General features: G+C 41.8%; 1 protein-coding gene across 1 annotated transcript in view; it reads left to right on the top strand.

The window, feature by feature from the left end:
- Positions 1-17,139, top strand: part of loxl2b (lysyl oxidase-like 2b) — a 51,719-nt gene that overhangs the window by 13,310 nt on the left and 21,270 nt on the right. Inside the window, exons 4-6 of the mRNA XM_074671105.1 lie at positions 9,106-9,317; positions 12,634-12,850; positions 14,792-14,975. Of these exons, the coding sequence (XP_074527206.1) occupies positions 9,106-9,317; positions 12,634-12,850; positions 14,792-14,975 (613 nt within the window). The remainder of the gene's footprint in view (positions 1-9,105; positions 9,318-12,633; positions 12,851-14,791; positions 14,976-17,139) is intronic.

Below are 17,139 nucleotides of genomic sequence, written 5' to 3' on the forward strand. Positions count from 1 at the left end.
TTCCACGGTGCTGGGGATCACTCAGACCAATCAGAGGCTGCGCCTCGGCAGCAGGGCATTTAAAGGCGAGGAGAGGCGCTCATTTGATTGGTGAAAACAGCGCTCGGCTGTGTCAAACCCACTCACGGCTTTTCTCCTCCCTCTCTGCCATTTGCATGGAGGGAAGCGTGGACGTGCTCCTCTGCGCTCCTCTGCGCTCCTCTGCGCTCCTCTGCGCTCCTCTGCGCTCCTCTGCGCTCCTCTGCGCCTTGACTGCGCCTTTCTTGGAACTGCAGGAAACTTGCAAAGTGCGCTGGTCACGCCCTGTCCACGCGGCCAAGGCTGGTGCAGGGCAGGTGCGCCTGCGCTTGCTCCTGGTCTACAAAATTAGAGCCCAACCAAGTCAAACAATATCAAATTCATTCATGAATTTAGTTCAGTTTATCTGTTCTTTAGTTCACGAAAAAGAAAAAGTTAGATCAACAGTTCAGGGAAAATAATGTCCTCTTACTAAGTTCCACTTGTAAAAACAAAAAGAGAAAACCTCCTGTTAGAGTCAGATGTCAGTCAAGTCCGTCATTCGGAGCATTCGGAGCCAGAGCAAGCAACAGCTGCTTTGCTCTTATCTATGAGCTGTGCTGAGGAAATCCAGAGATGAGTCAGAGCTGAAAGCTGAACAAACAGAGGGGTCGAACTACCTCAGCTCTGCCAGTATGCTGGTATACTGGGATCTTTAGTGGAGCTGCAGTGGCCTTCAGTCTCTTCTGGGTTTCCACTTTTAAATATAGCATGCTCTGGATGACGGTGTCCACGTCATTGTGGACATCTTAACCAATGAGCATGTAGAGGGAGGAGCCAGATGACTTGTGGTGCGTTTCATTTGTACTCAGAAGTTGGAATTTCCGAGTTCTGCTGGAACGCCCTGAAGGTTGCAATTTACGACTAGGAAGTCAGAGCACCCACACCACCCCTGAGTTCCCAATAGGAAATATGAAGTTCAGGGGTATTTTAATTTTTGTTTTTATTTCAGAATTTCTGACCAGTGTTTGTTGCAATAAATCAGCCGTATAAATAGTAAAATTTGATCTTTACATAGAGATATATTGCTGTTAAGGCAAGTTATTCCAACTTGGCAACTGGATCGCTGAACTCGGAGATGACGTCACTCCAACTCCTGACTTCCCAGTTCCGAGTACAAATGGAACGCAGTATTAGCTCGTTTGTGGAGCTTCTCTTCCCAGTCCAAAAACATGCTCGGTTCAACATGCTCAGATGGATTGGTCGCTCTAAATTGCTCGTAGGTGTGAGTATGTGAATGGTTGTCCATCTCTGCATGTAAGCCCTGTGACAGACTGGTGTACCCTGTGATAGCTGGAATAGGCTCCAGCCTGATCCAAAAAGGGGAAAACGTGTTAATTAAAATGTATGGATGAATTGATGACTAAATTGAAGAGTAGAGGCTACTGTACTTCTGTATCAACCCCTCACAGCTGCTCTTTGGACACATGGGGCTTCGTCTGTGGAAATGGTGATGGTACAGAGCCCACATTGCTGCTTCCAAAGCACCAATCTGCCGGCCAATCTCAAGATCCCATTTGATGTACTTAAACTTCTCTGAGGGTGAAAACTTGTTCCCCCTCATTTTTTTTCTGGTAGAGAACCTCACAACCACAACCTCAGACTTGGAAAAGCTGACTCTCACCACAGTCACTTCATCTCAGCGTCTTCAGGAGGTCTCAGCCTGAAGGAGCCAACAAAACCACATCATCTGCAAACAGCAGAGGTTAAATTCTGAGGCCCACAGGTTTGAGACCCTCCTCTACCCGACTGCTACTGGAGAACCACAAAGACCAGAGACTTTTAAAAAGGGGCAACGTGCCCGACCTTGTGTTGAGTATGTGGACTCAGTTTTCACTTTGGTCATCCAGGGACTGAGAACAAGGAACCCTATACTCCCCCCCCTCAAGACCTCTACTGAACACACAATTAAGTCTTCTCTGAGTCCACAAAACTCAAGTAGATAAGATGAACAACTCCCAGACCCACTCCAAAAAGGTTTGCAAGAGTCGAGAGCTACTCCACCGTCCCACAGCTGGGATGTGATCCACCTTGTTTGTCCTGTGTCTGAGCCTCTCCTCCAGCACTGTGGAGTACGAGTGACTTTCCTTCCTTTGTCTCCAAAACAACTTGAAGCCAGCTTATTCAACCTTCCCATGGCTCATGGAAGAAGATCAGGCTAACAGATAACAGCTGCCTCCAGGACACATTCCATGATGCATTGCTCCGTCTGCTCCTGCTCTCTTGTTCTGACAAATCTGTCGTTATCATGCTGGGACAGGTTTATCTCTGTTTTCTGTTTGCATTCATCTTCCCAGTTTGCAAACCTTTTTTTGTTATGCAGCTGCAGCTTTCCTGTCCTTTTCCTGACCCCTCTCTTTTTCTGATGGTTTATTTATCCCTTAGAAAAAGACAAGCAGCCCTGAAGTCAACACACACAGAGTTTCCAGTCTGTAGTTTTTCCCCACTTTGAGGCCTTAAGGCAAAATCATTAATTATATAAACAACAGTCAGTTTGAATTTGTAATTTGTCTTTTATTAAATCAGGATTCACAAACAGTCAATTTCTGTTTTCATCAACTTTTTTATCCAAAGGTAAAACATTCCTGCACTTCACCGGCAGATGTTTGGCCCCAGGATTTTCTGAAATGAAGTGAAAAATGTTGATTTCTTTTGGAGCCAGTCGTCTCTTACTAAACGTGCGAGATCCAGTGGACGTTCTGTCTTTGTTTTGATGATGTGATGTGCAAAACAGATTTGTCTCATTTTATGAGCAGTGCTGTTGAAAAGGAATGCCATTTGTCTGTTGCCTTCTTAGCTCTTCTCAAACATTTTTTTTTTCTTTTCCACTTTCACAATGAGCAACAGGTGTCTCTGACTGTGCAGCTTGTTTTCAGATTTTAAGCTTAACATGAGTTTAACTTTGTTATTAGAAGGAGCTGTTTGACTGCACCAGCCTAACTCTATGGAAACCAAGCCAGAAAAGGAGTTTTGAAACTCACCTTGTTGTCAGAGGTCATCACGATGACTGACATGTGACCCTAAAATATCAGCATGAGTAAATCAGTGTGTTTCTGTCACTGGAGCAGGGAACCAGAGGGAGTGTAAAGTCTAACCAGGTAGGGTTGGGATCAAGCCCAAACAGGCTTCTCACTGCAGTTCTTCATAACCCTCTATCATCAAAGTTTCATACGGCCCTCTGGACTTTTTTTATTTTTAATTTGGCTTAAGTCAGATATCATGCTTGGAAAGTTCGTCTTCTCTTCTTTCAGGAACTTTTTGATTTTTCTCTCTATCCCAAATAGTTGAAGAGTTGCTGTTCATGGTGGGAGAAAAAAAAACGATATATCCCAGTGCTGGGATGTTTTGTTTAGCAATTTTAAATCAAGAGTTTCCTGTAAAAACATTTCTTTTTTAATTTCAGTGCTTCATTTTGGTCTTTCTTTACTAGCTGGGTTGGAAGAAAGTTGAGATGGTAGATCCCTGTGCATTTTTGGGGGAAATATGGCTCCTGATATAGCCTGTAGACATCATCATCATCATCATTTAACTTTTTCACTTGGTCTGGTGTTAGAAGAGCAAACTAAAAATCCCCCAAATTGGAAAATATCAAAGAATCTGGATCGGAATTGAATTGGCACCTACAAAATGGTAAAAGAATTGTATCAGGAGAAAAGCATCTTGTCCTAGCTCTAATGGGCATGTCTCCGTGTAACGTCGAAGCACAATTATCCCCCTACTCTGAATTCATATTGCTCTTCCTCATGTTCTGAGGTTTCCACCTTGTAATACCATAAAAGCACTGCTTTGATGTACTGATGATGTCAGTATCAGGTCTTTAGTAATGTCTTAAGCCCTGTTACCACCAGGCAGTTTGGTTACATCAGTACAGTTTGGTATGAGGTGGATTGGTTACATCTGATCCTGTTTGCGTTTTCACAGCCAACTGTGTCCCCTCGTGGTACGCAGCATGTAAGCTGGATGCCGATAGCCACATCAGATACAAAGTAGTGTGGTGCCATAGCAGCGTGACGCTATAGCAGAGTGACGCCATAGCAGCGTGATGCAGTGTACCCTGCCAATAAATTCAAAGAAGAAAAATGCGACACAGTAAACAAAGAGCAACAACAGGAGACATCCGTTGTTGTCTCTTTTGTGATATCCATGTGGCTCTATGTTACACAGAACAATCACGTTTTGTTTCAGAGAAGGCTATCTCGGTTTTGTCCGGCACCCCTATAGAAGGGTCCCAAAAAGTGGGACTGCTTGTCTCAGTTACTTGGGGGTCTGTCCCAGGATTAGTCAGTGGAAAAGCCACAAAATGCGTGCCACATTGAGACAATCTGAACTGAACCGCTTTCGGAAACAGGACTTTATTCTCTGCTGTACTTTGGGTTCTGGGGGGCCAGGGGCCATGTGGTAGGCCAGGTAACATAGAGCTGTGTTGTTATGAGCTTTGTTGTATAGAGCCTGGGTTCATGTGGCATTGCTGTTTATCGGGCTTGTGCAAAGTCTTCTTAGTTATGTGTCAAATAAGGTCTCATTAGACTACATTTGTGCATAGTCTAACTGTCTAAAGTCAAGGCCCCGTTTACACGACAACCTCTCATCAGAAAAATTCCACCCTGGAGGCCGTTTTCAAAGTTTGCGTTTTAAGTCGGCTGAAACGCTGTTTCTGTGTAAACGCGAGGCTGAAACACTTTTGCATTTCACTCTCAAACCGTTGTCGTGTAAAGTTAACGGCCCTTAAATCTCTGTACATTCTCCAAAAACTCAACAACTCTTCCAGCTGAAGTCTTTGAATAAATGAATTTATCATGATGTGAAAATGTGAACATTCAAAAACTACACCAGAGGACACAAGACCAGATTAAAGTTTTGAGACGGAGGAAAAGAAAATGATGCATTAAAATATCTCAGGATGCAGGATCAGAAATATCTGGGGAAAAAAAAAAGTTGTTTGAGTTCCAAAAAGTCTGAATATGCAAAATAATCCTGATAAAACCCAGATCCTGATCCTGACATAAAAACATCCTGACATATTTTCCTTCTATCACCCCCTCATGGAGAATATCTTCCTAGGTGAGAAGCAGAGTTTGCTGATCTTTATGTAATGATAGAACAAGGATGTTTGACGTCAGGCAGTGACTGATTTTCTACAGAAACTGATCATTATCAGAAATAAAATGTGGCCCCTTTTGAAAAAACACCCCTGCTGTTTGGTTTGTGCCCTGAAGAGGGTCTGCATGTGGATATGATGGATGATGGGAGCTGACAGAGGGGAATGGTAGTTCAGCTGAGCGCTCAGTCTTCCTGAGGCGAACGTCTCAGAGAAACACAGGAGCCTCAGTGATACTCTGTTGGTGTACTCGAGTATCTGTCTTTATCCCAGGTTTCGGGAATAGTCAGGAACCATGTGGTTTTCCATAGAGAGTTTTGGTATGTAGGCACTGGGATAGGTTTCCAACCTGTTTTTTAAGTCCCCCTTGTACACTGCCCAGGAGAGCAACTGAGAAAACACCACAGCTGTAGGGACTCATTTCTGTCTGTGTGTTGTGTGTTGGATCAGCCTCATCTCTTGGATTTAAATGACCATCAAGTGACAAGTTTTTCTGGCTGCACCAGAGATTCCTTAACTCTTACTCACTTGTCCTTGTGTCTTTATTTCTCAACTGTTTTACTATCATCCAGTCCACTTTGTGGAACATCTGCTTGAATCAGTTTGTTATAAAAGGATTGTGTAACGGGCTTTAAAGAAGGAATGGCTCTGTGAAACACAGAACTCCCAGCATCCTGTATAAACTGCCTCCTTTAATACATCTTTATTTATTTATGCAACGACAGCAGCTGGTGGAATAATCTGTCAAGAAAAAGGAGGGGTTTCTTTTTCTGACTTTGAGTGAGACCTTACCTACATGAACACAGCTGCTGGTGCATTAAATACTCCCAGAGTATGACAAAAGTGAAGCACGTGTTTTAGAACGCTGCTCTTCATCTGAGGTGATTTCCTCTGGTAGTGAGTTGTGGGAGACTTTTATTGGGACCATCTGTTCCTGGCTTCGTGCTCCCTCCCTGCAGTGAAATGTGAACTAATGTGAACTCAGATGTGAAGAGTTTTGAACGAAAACTTGGGAACTTTGCACCTTGAGCTTTTTACATTCTCTCCTTTAAATGTGCTTCTTTGTAAAACAGTACATCAGAAAATTTCTGAATGACAACAGGTGAGGTTTGACAAAGACCCTAAAGACTCGACCAAAGAGGACTAGAGAAGTCATCTCCTCTGATTAGTCCAGTTTTCAGCTTTGCCCCACACCAAGTGGTCTGATGATAAGAGGGGGACCTGGGAAGGCAGATGAGTCACAGTGTCCACACCCACTGTGAAATAAGCCCCCAAAGATCAGTGATGATGATGGGATGCTTCAGTGAGGCTGGAATCAGGTAGATTGGTCTTTGTAAAGGATGCAGGACTGTGGAAGAAAACTTGCTTCCTTCTGCTTTTAACAGCTCTGAGGGTTGTTGTTTTTTTTTATCAAGACGGCGCTTCATGCTACACAGTTCAGTCAATCAAGGTGTAGACGAGGGACCACCAGGTCAAGACCTAGCCAAGTCTCTGGATCTGAACCCCATAGAGAACTGAAAGGCTAATTAGCCTTTAGCTTGAGCTGTATCAATCTATAACACAGGAGTTAAACTGTTTGTGCTACTGTTTATTCCAACCCACAGTCAGCAGTTATTCTGCAGTGGTCTGTTCAAACTTGAGAGTCTATCAATAAATGAAGAGTGAGGTTACGTAAGCTCTGATTGGTAGATGACTGGCAGGACATAGCTAACCAGGATTTACTAACGTTACACAGACATGTCTTAGAGCACAGGGCTGTCAGCTGCGCTAAATATAAACAGCTACTGAACTACGTAACTGTACTGATAAATACCTTACCTCGGCGCATTGGATCACGTAAAAAAGTCTTGAACAAAGAAAATTTGTTTCGATCCGATCTCCATTTAATTCCAAAACAAACATATGGCTCACTAAAAGTAATTTATGACAGTGTGGGTAAGACTCCGGGCCACAGGGTGGCGAGGGAGTGCAATTAAAACAGATCCTCTATGGAACCCGAAAAGACTCGCAATCAAAAAAATAAAAACAGCATTTTAAAATAAATACCATGTTGATAAATAACAGACAGATACATAATATGTTCATTAAATTGCGAAATAAAGCAATGTTATTATGAAATATGGTTTATTTTCTTTTAATATCAAATTATTGTAATTCAATAATTTATAATGATCATTTCAACAATGTCATACTTTTTAAAGTAATGACTTTTTTTAATTTGCGAAGCTTCTATAAAATAAATAACATTTTTTAAAAGGTCAATCTCTATGTCATAATGTTTTTTTCCATAATGTTCTTTTTCTTTCATAATGTTGTTTTTCATCAGAATGACTTGGTCTGTCAGTCAAAGCCAGAGGGTGGGACCTCTGCTTGATCCTTTAAGATTGATTAGTTTGAGAGGGGTCGGGCTGCAGACCTCCACTCTCAGCTGCTTGAGGAGCAACTCTGAAACTGACTTCTCTCCTGCAGCCATTCTGTCTCAAACGTGTCCTCCACTTCTGTTTTCAGCTTCTCAGTCTTCTCAGTATTAGTGATAAGTCTCCATGTTTGAATCGATACTGTCTCCCTAGTTTTTCAGCCCTGAAGCCAGCCACAGGAGGTAGCAGTGTTCAGTAAAAAAAGTAACCACTGCTTACTACTTTAACTCAGTCAGCTCCAAACAGGCAGACTCAGTTAGACTGACTGAGACAGTAGCAGCTGAAAAGAAGCCAGATGTTTCCCTCAGGGCTCAGAGGGGAGTGAATGTTGAACTGAAATTAGTCAAAACATGATAAAAACAGTAAACCAGAGTCAGTCTGCCTCTGCTGGGTGGGTGGATTACTGCAGCTGCTTCATTACCTAAGGTGATGTTTTTGTTGAAGAGCTCGTGGTGTTTAAATGAATGAACCGGGGTTTAGATTGAAAAATGTTCCTCTCACTCAGCCACTTCATGTTAATCTGATCAGACTGTATTTCAACAGGCCTAATCAGGATACTCTGTCAGGTGATGACTGTGAATCCCAGCTTATGTGAAAGAAGTGTTGTAGTAGTTTCCTGGACTAGCTTTCAGTCCCTGATCCTTGAAGTAGTCTCAGTGAATCATTGCTGACTTGCAACACATGGAGGCCCCCCCTCACCTCTTCTGAACCACACATCCATTAATGACTTTCCCATCTGCACCGCGTTTCCTCTGAGACAAAGACTCAGTAAAGGCCTACATGGGGTTTTCTGAAGCAAGACACGTGCACTTTTTTCTACTGAAAGTTTGAAGATTACTTTCTAAAAACTGAGTTAGACATGAAAGATTTACACAAATATGTTGACAGTGTGTATTAATTCTAACAAATTAATCTGTATTCTGCTGTTTAGTCTCCGAAAGATGTTTGTTGAACCTTTGGTGTTGAACCATGACACTGATAGGTGTCATGTTCAAATCTACACTTCCTGGAGTGACTGCCTGAGGCTGGTTGGAGAAGTCTGGAAAGTTCTATTAACACCCATGTCAAAATGCATATACTAATTTTTATGGCGAGAAATAAACATGTTTACAGCCTGGTTCAAAAAAACACTCTGGGCATGTATGCACAACCAGCCACTAGGGAGGAAAACTCAATCAACGGCAGGATAACAGCACCTGTTTGGCTGTTTATAGACAGATGTCGAATAATGCGTTACCGTTTGAGACAAAATATGCAAAGACGGTGGACAATCCTTTGGAAAGGTGGTAATGTGTAGCCATACAGCGAATCTGTTCATTTTTTCAGTGAACAGAGGAGACAAGGGAGCCAATCAAAGTCCCAAACCAGCGAGGCTCAATCCCATAATGTCTGATCACAGAGAATTGGATGCATCAATATAAAACTAAAGAACTATAAAGAAGCAGAACATAACGGTAATACATTCAACAGTTTTACCTGTAAATAGTTTTATGTTTTTATCTCTAAGGCCCTCTCTCCTTCATTTGTCCACAGAACCTTGATATTCAAGTCGAAGACGTGCGCATACGAGCCATCCTGTCTTCGTACCGTAAGAGAATCCCCGTAACCGAGGGTTACGTGGAGGTTAAAGACGGTGGGAAATGGAAGCAGATCTGTAACGCTGACTGGACGGAGCTCAGCAGTAGAGTCATCTGTGGCATGTTCGGCTTCCCTGGAGAGAGAAAGTACAATTCTCGAGTCTACAAGTGAGTATTCACGGACTCCTCCTGCATGTCCTGGGTAACCAACAGCAGCAAGGTTCTCTCTACACACGGCCACTTTTACAGATATTACTAATAACCTTTCCTCAGTATGATTCAGACTGGCGGTCAGAAAGGCTGATAGAATAGAATAGAATAGAAAACACTTTATTTATCCCCTAGGGGAAATTCAGAAGGAGTCACAGCAGCAATCAAGAAAACAAAAGTAAGAAAGTGTATAGAAAGTGCAAAAAGCTCCATAAGAAAATAGATGCTGACAGCTTGTCCATCATTGTCCAGTTCAGCCAGACTCCACCTCCACAGGGTCCAGGACTGAGCTTCTTCAGCAGTCTGTTCAGTCTCTGTCTCCTGGATCCTGTCTGCTCACAGCAGGTGAAGCTCTTCCAATGTGGTGTTGGTGTCTGATGTTAGCTCTGTTAGCCGTGTCTGTAAATAGCATGATGCTACTCTGCCCTCTGGTATTCCCTCTGTTGCTGGGTTAGCACGGCTAGCTCGTTCATCTTATTGGAGATAGAGTTTACATTCCCAACAACGATGGGTAGAAGGACAGGTCCATGTCGTCACTTCTTAGCTCACACCTGAGAACCAGCATGTCGTCCTCACCTCCTCCTCCTCACCTTGTGGGGAAACATCAGGCCTTGCACCAGTTAGCATTGATATGCTACAGGCTGCTAACAGCTGAGTTCACATGTAAACAATGCGGCCATTGTTACATGTAGGATCTCCAGACAAACACATGAGAAAATATAGTAAAAATATCACTGACACAACTAGTTTGGTGTCCACAACCAAATAATGAGCCAAACAAAGTAATGACCCAAATCAAATACAAAGATGACAAAAAAAATGGGAAGAATTACAATAAACAGACAAAAAGGCAGCCACAATAAACAGAGCAGCGCCTAGCAACATCATGATCAGGCCATCTTTATTCATACACACCTCACAAGTGGAGTTTTAAAATGCAAAAAGAAGAAATGAAAGTGAGACAAATGCATGCAAGTATGCAAGCCAATTATTATTACCATCATTTTTTTTAACTTAAAGTACTTTTTGCTGTAGCACCAAGGCACCAGAAATTTCAAGGAAGAGTAAAGCTATTAAGATGATGCATAAGATTTAACATTTGCTGTTATCCATTTGGTCATCTTTTCCATTCAGAGCAGATTTTCCCCCTGACTGGTATCCAAAGCTCTGATGACAGTGCGCAGACTTCATTTGTTGTCATTTAGGAACCATCACCAATAAGGAGATAAGAAAGAGTAGAATATGCATTTTTTTGGATAACATGCTTGACTGACTGAGTCCATAAAAAACATGGTTTGTCTCTTTCTATGAGTTCCTCTCTAGAATGATTGTATAAGTTATAAACTTCTGAGAGATATTTAATCTGACTTATAGAAGGAATTTTGCTGCCAAATGCCCACAGGTTATTAATGACACTCCATAAAATATTTAATCTGCTCAAATTGACCTTGGATTTGGGGTTAATAACTGGGAAGGATGTTTCCACCGCTAGAGAAGCCACAGCCCTGCACGATGGTTTCATAACTTTCCACATACGTGTCAGCCTGCTCAAGCTTCAGCCCTGTGAAACGTGCGTTTATGCACGCTGTCATTCTGAGGCCCCTGCAGTTTTGTAATCCTCACTCCTCGCTGTGCTCCCGGGCTGGTTCTTCTCTCTGCACTCTGCTTCAGCTTTGATCGAGAGTCACAGGAAGGATATTAGTTTACTGAAGATGATTTTTTAGAAAGTAAAAGTGATAAATGTAAGGTCCTCTGTCATAAGTTACTGCAGAAGAGATTTTCTGTGATGAAGATTTTTATTTTCATACAACATGATTTAGTCTTTGCCATCTGTCAGGTGCTCTACTCATAGTGGGTTAAGATGAAACCAGACTTTTTGTGCAAACATTTGTTGTGAGATTGATTAACTGACCTGTGCTTGTTTGAAAGCATGTAAGCAGACGTGATTCAATCATTATGATGAAACTACAGCTCAGCCAGATTGCTGCAAAACAACACTCTATGGTATTTCAGGCCTACAGTTTTAAACCCTTTGGGCCTCGAGATGCTTGCCCAGACTTTCTTTTGCTTATTTTGACCATAAAAAAGTTGAGAAATGTCCTCTGTGTGATGCTTTGGCCCATTTGTCTGGAATACTCGGAACTTCCAATATCTGGAATTATTTATAGAAAACTTACTGCATGTTATATGAAAGTAAAATTGTTTAAACTGAAGAAAAACACACAAAAAATGATTTTAGAGGTTTAATGGAGGAAAATAACACTACAATTGAACATAAATAAATTTTATGGGATAAACTTAAAATTTGAACAATATAAAACACATGCACAATAACATTTATAACCCTTTGTCTCTTATTGTGTAAAACAATAAGACAAGAGATGGACAAGAGCACACAGGCTACTTGAGGATGTCTGCTCCTCCTCAGGAGACAAACTGAAAGTGAAGGAGAAAAATATTTAGCTGGTCAGACTCACTGTAAGGTACAAACAAAGCATGATACATTGTTCAGCAAACGATAATACACAATATGAGCCTCACACATGCACAGTTTTACTGAGTGTAGCTGGCACATTTCCTTGATAAATGACCTCTAGCCACTTAGTCTTGTCTTCTTCTGAGATAGGAAGCTTGTGTATGGAACCATGTGGCCGTTTACAGCCAAAAACAGAGCAGTGATGGCTCTTCAACTTTGGCATTCTCCTCCCCGCTGCTGGAGAGATTACTCTCCAGCAGCGGGGAGAGGAGTGGGCGGGGAGGAGGTTCGGGGGGACCAATCAGGTTAGACTTGCTCCTGATTGGTCAAAAAAGGGAATCACTGACGTCGGCAAATCCCCAAAATCCAAACAGCTTGTTTTAGGTCAGGATTTTATATTCACAAGCACTACTACGTACAGGTTTTGTCATTAAATATCACATTTTGTGGGCTGGGAGGAAAGCCAAAGACCCACAAATTTCACTAAAAGACTTAAAGTGATTTTTTGCATAACATGGGACCTTTAAATGTCTGCGGAAAAACAACAGTAATAACCACATAGTGGCTGAAAGAGCAACATCTCAGCTTTCACAAACCATTGGAGTTTTTGTGACTGTTAAGGAATAAAAGCCATTCAAAGTGCTCTTGCACAAATGTGTCGGTGCCAATGTGTGTGCCAGAGCCAAATGGGTTTGCTGTACCACAGGATTGCCTGTGTTAATGCCTATGTAGAGATTAATTATTGTCTTCTTGCAGATTGAATAATTCTCTGTTTCCTCTGTCTGTCTGTCTGTTCAGGATGTACGCTCGCAGGAGAAAGCCGTTGTTCTGGGACTACGCTGTAAACTGCACAGGAAACGAAGCCCATTTGTCCAGCTGCAAACTCGGTCAGGCTACGGCACTGAAGTCCAACGAGACGTGTGCTGGAGGGCAGCCTGTGGTGGTGAGCTGTGTGCCTGGTCGGGCCTTCGCTCCAACACCGATGACAGGATTCAGAAAGGCCTTTCGACAGGAGGTAAAGATCTCTGTTTGTTCCCATGCTGGCTCACCAACAGTCGCCTCTCGCTGCGGTTCAAAGATGCTATGAGGAGGATCTGTTTTGATTGGAGCCTGGAGTCTCCACACAGTGTTGTAAATTACTTTTAGTGCGGCGTGTGTTTGTTTCGGAATTAAATGGAGATTGGCTAAAACAAATTTTCATTGTTCAAGTCAACTTTTTACTGGATACAACGCCCCATGGTAAGGTATTTATCAGTACAGTTACGTAGCGCTCTGTTATGAAACGTGACAACAAGCAAATGTTGTAGCAGCCAGCTGTATGTAGCGCTATCGTCACCCTGATGCCCCAGCGTATCTGTAGTCTAGCGTGACAACAAGTGGACACTTTCAGTTTGTAAGAAGTTTGGTAGCTGTTTATATTTAGCACAGCTGAGCTGATAGACCGGTGCTCTAAGACATGTCTGTAATGTGCAACGTTAGTGAATCCTGGTTATGTCCTTCATGGAATGAACATTATCATTTACAGTTCAGCCCCTGTGTTACAGAGAGATATAGCCTGAGCTGAAAGCTAATTAGCCTTTGGCTCGGGCTTTATACCTCTCCCGTTTATCTCTCTTCTGCTCTTCTGTCCTTTTTCTGCCTGACAGTTAGGCTCCTGTGTCCACCATCACTACAAAATTAATCACAGAAATCATTTTTCTCTTCTCACTACTAAACTTCAGTAGCTGGCGTGGTGTTGTCATAGGGACCTAGACGTGCCGTGAATCAATCTGGTCCTGGACGACCCGTCCTTGAAGCTAAGAAGAGGCAATTTTAAATAACCTGTAACCAGCAATATTGGCGCTGATGATCTCATTTTAAAGTGTGGATTACGATCAGGCAGATATCTGGAAGAGAGACTTTTTCAAGATCACTTTCAAACTCCTCACAGCTACTTTAAGAAGCTATACAAACCTCAGCTGGTTACTGTATGGATGTCTGCCATTCTCTTTCAGACTTTCTGACTCTCTGAGTCATAAAACACATTAATTGTTATTCCAAAAAGTTGATAGTTTGCAGGTAATTTCAACCTTCATGTGATTCAATCAGTGCAAAGACTACACATCAAATATGAATGGGTGTCACTTGGATTTTTACACAGATGATACTTATTAAGACTAAAACTCATCAATACTCACCAATACCACCCTCTGTTGGTGAAAAAAAGCTATTGCAGGACATCAAAACATGCAGAATGAAGTTGTAAATATTTTTTAATAAAGAAAAATGTCTTAATACCAAAAAAACTAAACAGGTAATTTTCTCTTACCCCATTGGTAGATTGTGTTAGTCTTTACAAGCAGGGGTCATTTTTCTATATTAATCCCTTGAAACAAGATGTTTTTCTGGACTTGTCAGGTGAATGTGGCTCCCAGTGGCGGACACAGAGGAGGAGCAGTGGGGGCAGACACCCTTCCTTGTGGCCCTGTTGTTGAAAAGCGCGCACTGTGGCGCCCTCTTGGCCGCCAAAGCACACAACAATACATGAAACAGCCCCCTTGGCTTGTTAAAATATGATAAACTTGGTGTGTGATTTTTTAACCTTTTCACCCCTGCCCTTCAAACAGCCACCCCTCTGGTGACTCGTATCAGTCTAAGAAAACAATTTTGACTAAAAATACGACATAGATACTTGATTAGATTTCATTTTTTCCAGTGACAACTGGGCTCCACTTTGTACGTGTAAAATGTGCTAACAGAGTTCAAACTGTGCTACAGGTGTGTTTATTTTAAATTTCCAGGTTGATCTAAACAGAAAGTGTGAAACTTTATAAATAACTCAAACACAGAGACACAAAGTCTGCTGCCTGTACTCTCATCACACAGGAGGAAAGGTTTAAGTTCCACGCTGACCTAAATATGTGGCTTTAGGATTCACAAAGATGTCTCTGCACTTTCTGTGTCCTCCTCTTTTTAGCAACCCCTGGTTCGTCTCCGAGGCGGGGCCATTGTGGGTGAAGGTCGGGTGGAGGTGTTGAAAAATGGAGAGTGGGGCACAATATGTGACGACAACTGGAGCCTGATGTCAGCCACTGTGGTGTGTCGAGAGCTGGGCTTTGGTACAGCCATAGAAGCCCTGTCTGGAGCTCGCTTTGGACAAGGTACACTGGTTTTATGTTCTGGTAAACCGAATCTTTTTCCAGAGGACTGAAGGGAAAATTCACTTTGAGCAAAACTGCATGAAAAACTTCTGGCTTTTGAACATTAGTTCTGAGAGGACAGGACAGTGGATGGAGCCAGAAACAAGAAGAGTAAGTGGGTTGTGACATGCAGGAAGAGGCCACAGGTTAGGATCAAAGCCCAGGCTGTAGACTCATACTAGCTTCACTTATTCATTCGATTATATTCATGGTTTTATCTCTCAGTGTTCTATTATTGTATTTATTCCTCCATGATTTATTACTTTTACCAAGGAGGTTGTGTTTTTGGGAGAATTTGTCTGTTGGTCTGTTTGTTTGTGAACAACAGAACTCAAAAAGTAACAAAGGGATCCTGATGAAATTTTCAGGAAATGTTCAAAATGGGATAAGGAAGAAGTGATTAAACTTTGGAGGTGATCTGGATCACCGTCTGGATCCAGGATTTTTTTAAAGGATTCTTTATCATTGTGAGATAGGGCTGTTTTCACCATATGTGTATATAACTCTATGATAAATGGTGGGATTGCTTTGCTAAACAATACAAGACAAAGTCACCATAAGTTCTGACAGATGTAAAAGTACAATCCAGATCCTGGCAATATTCTGTATCTAAGATCCAGAATATGAAATATTTACTGGGTTATCATAATTTTCAACACTGTCAGGTAACAAATTATCATACAAACCTGCAACTAACACCAAATTGTAGCAGACAGTCTGCTGAAAGGGAGTATAACATTAAAGTAAGACTAAAGTGTTGGCGACAATCTAATATGGAGGTGGAGGTCTGAGCTGTCTGAGTGCTTTTCTAGTTACTGTAATAAAATTATCTTCATGTATTTCATTTATTTTATGTCTTGGGTTTTAACATTTAAATCATCACTACAATGTTTTGTAGATATGCACTCTTGATATCACTTTCTCAGTCCCTTACCTCGTGTTTTATTGAGTCCTTTGTTTCATTCTGTTGTCCGTTTTTACTGTTAGTCTGTTTTTTCTTTTTTCCCATTTTTTAATCTTCAGCATTTTTTACTTTAATATGCTGTTTTTCCTGGCAAAAACCTGTGAGCGACAGAGATCCATACAGCAGTGTGACTGTGGCTGGCAGAGCCAGACCCCTTGTTCACTTTAATCTGTATTGTTTGTTCAGCTCTGTCGCTCAGCAGTGCTTTGTTCCTTTCTCTGATTGTATTCAAGGTAATTAACTACAGTCATATTACATGTTTACAAGGCTTTAAGTGAAATCAATCTGTCAATATTTTACTGTGACTGTAATAGCTGAATACAGATATGTTATTCATATCAATTCATGCATCAATTAATCTCATTTAATCATAACATGTAGGCCTGGCCAACAGGAAAAAACTGTTTATATTGAGATTATTTTCCAAAATTGTTCAGCCTTAGACACAACCTCTCTGCATCCTGTGATGCTCTTCAGACGTTTAGAGAAAGCTTTCTGCATGTTAACATACTGTCTATGATCAGGTTTTTAAATGCCAAGGGTTGTCTATGAGCCAGCCTGTCAGACTAGTCTCTGGAGGAATGCAGCTGAGCATCTATTGAAAGATTTTGTTTTTTTGTGTGTTTGGTGTCTGTGGTATATGTAATTCACACAAAATAAATCACATTTATTTTCATGAATTTCCAGACATAAAGTTCAAACTACACCCATGCCTTGACTTCTCATTTTTCTCACTATCTTGCCTGGATTCACCAGAGCTTGCAGGAAAAAAAAAGAGACCAGAGTCTTTTATTCACAGGAAATCTGTTTTTTGAGACAGATGCGAGACATGCTGCTCATGTCTGTGGTCTGAGTGCTCTTATCTGTTATTGTGTGTGTCAAGATGAAGATGAAGCTGTTCTGCAGCCGTCACGCAGCTCACGCACGTCCTGTGTGAAGCCTAGGCTACGTTTACATTCATAACAGTTCGATTTATCTGCTGCATTAAGTGTCTCAAAGCAGAGACAGTTCAGAGGACAACCAGCTTGTTTTTATTAGAGCAGGCTCTCTCTCTGTGCAGTCTGACTTTATCGTCTCCGCTAAGTACTTTCTTCCCAGACAGCCCCAGAAGGGATGTTTAACCAGCTGCATGGAGTTTTACAGCACAACAGCCCTCAACCA

The sequence above is a fragment of the Halichoeres trimaculatus genome, unplaced genomic scaffold, assembly GCF_033239565.1.
Source record: "Halichoeres trimaculatus isolate MK-OKI-2021-1 unplaced genomic scaffold, fHalTri1.1 fHalTri1_scaffold_5, whole genome shotgun sequence".
Classification (NCBI taxonomy): domain Eukaryota; kingdom Metazoa; phylum Chordata; class Actinopteri; order Labriformes; family Labridae; genus Halichoeres; species Halichoeres trimaculatus.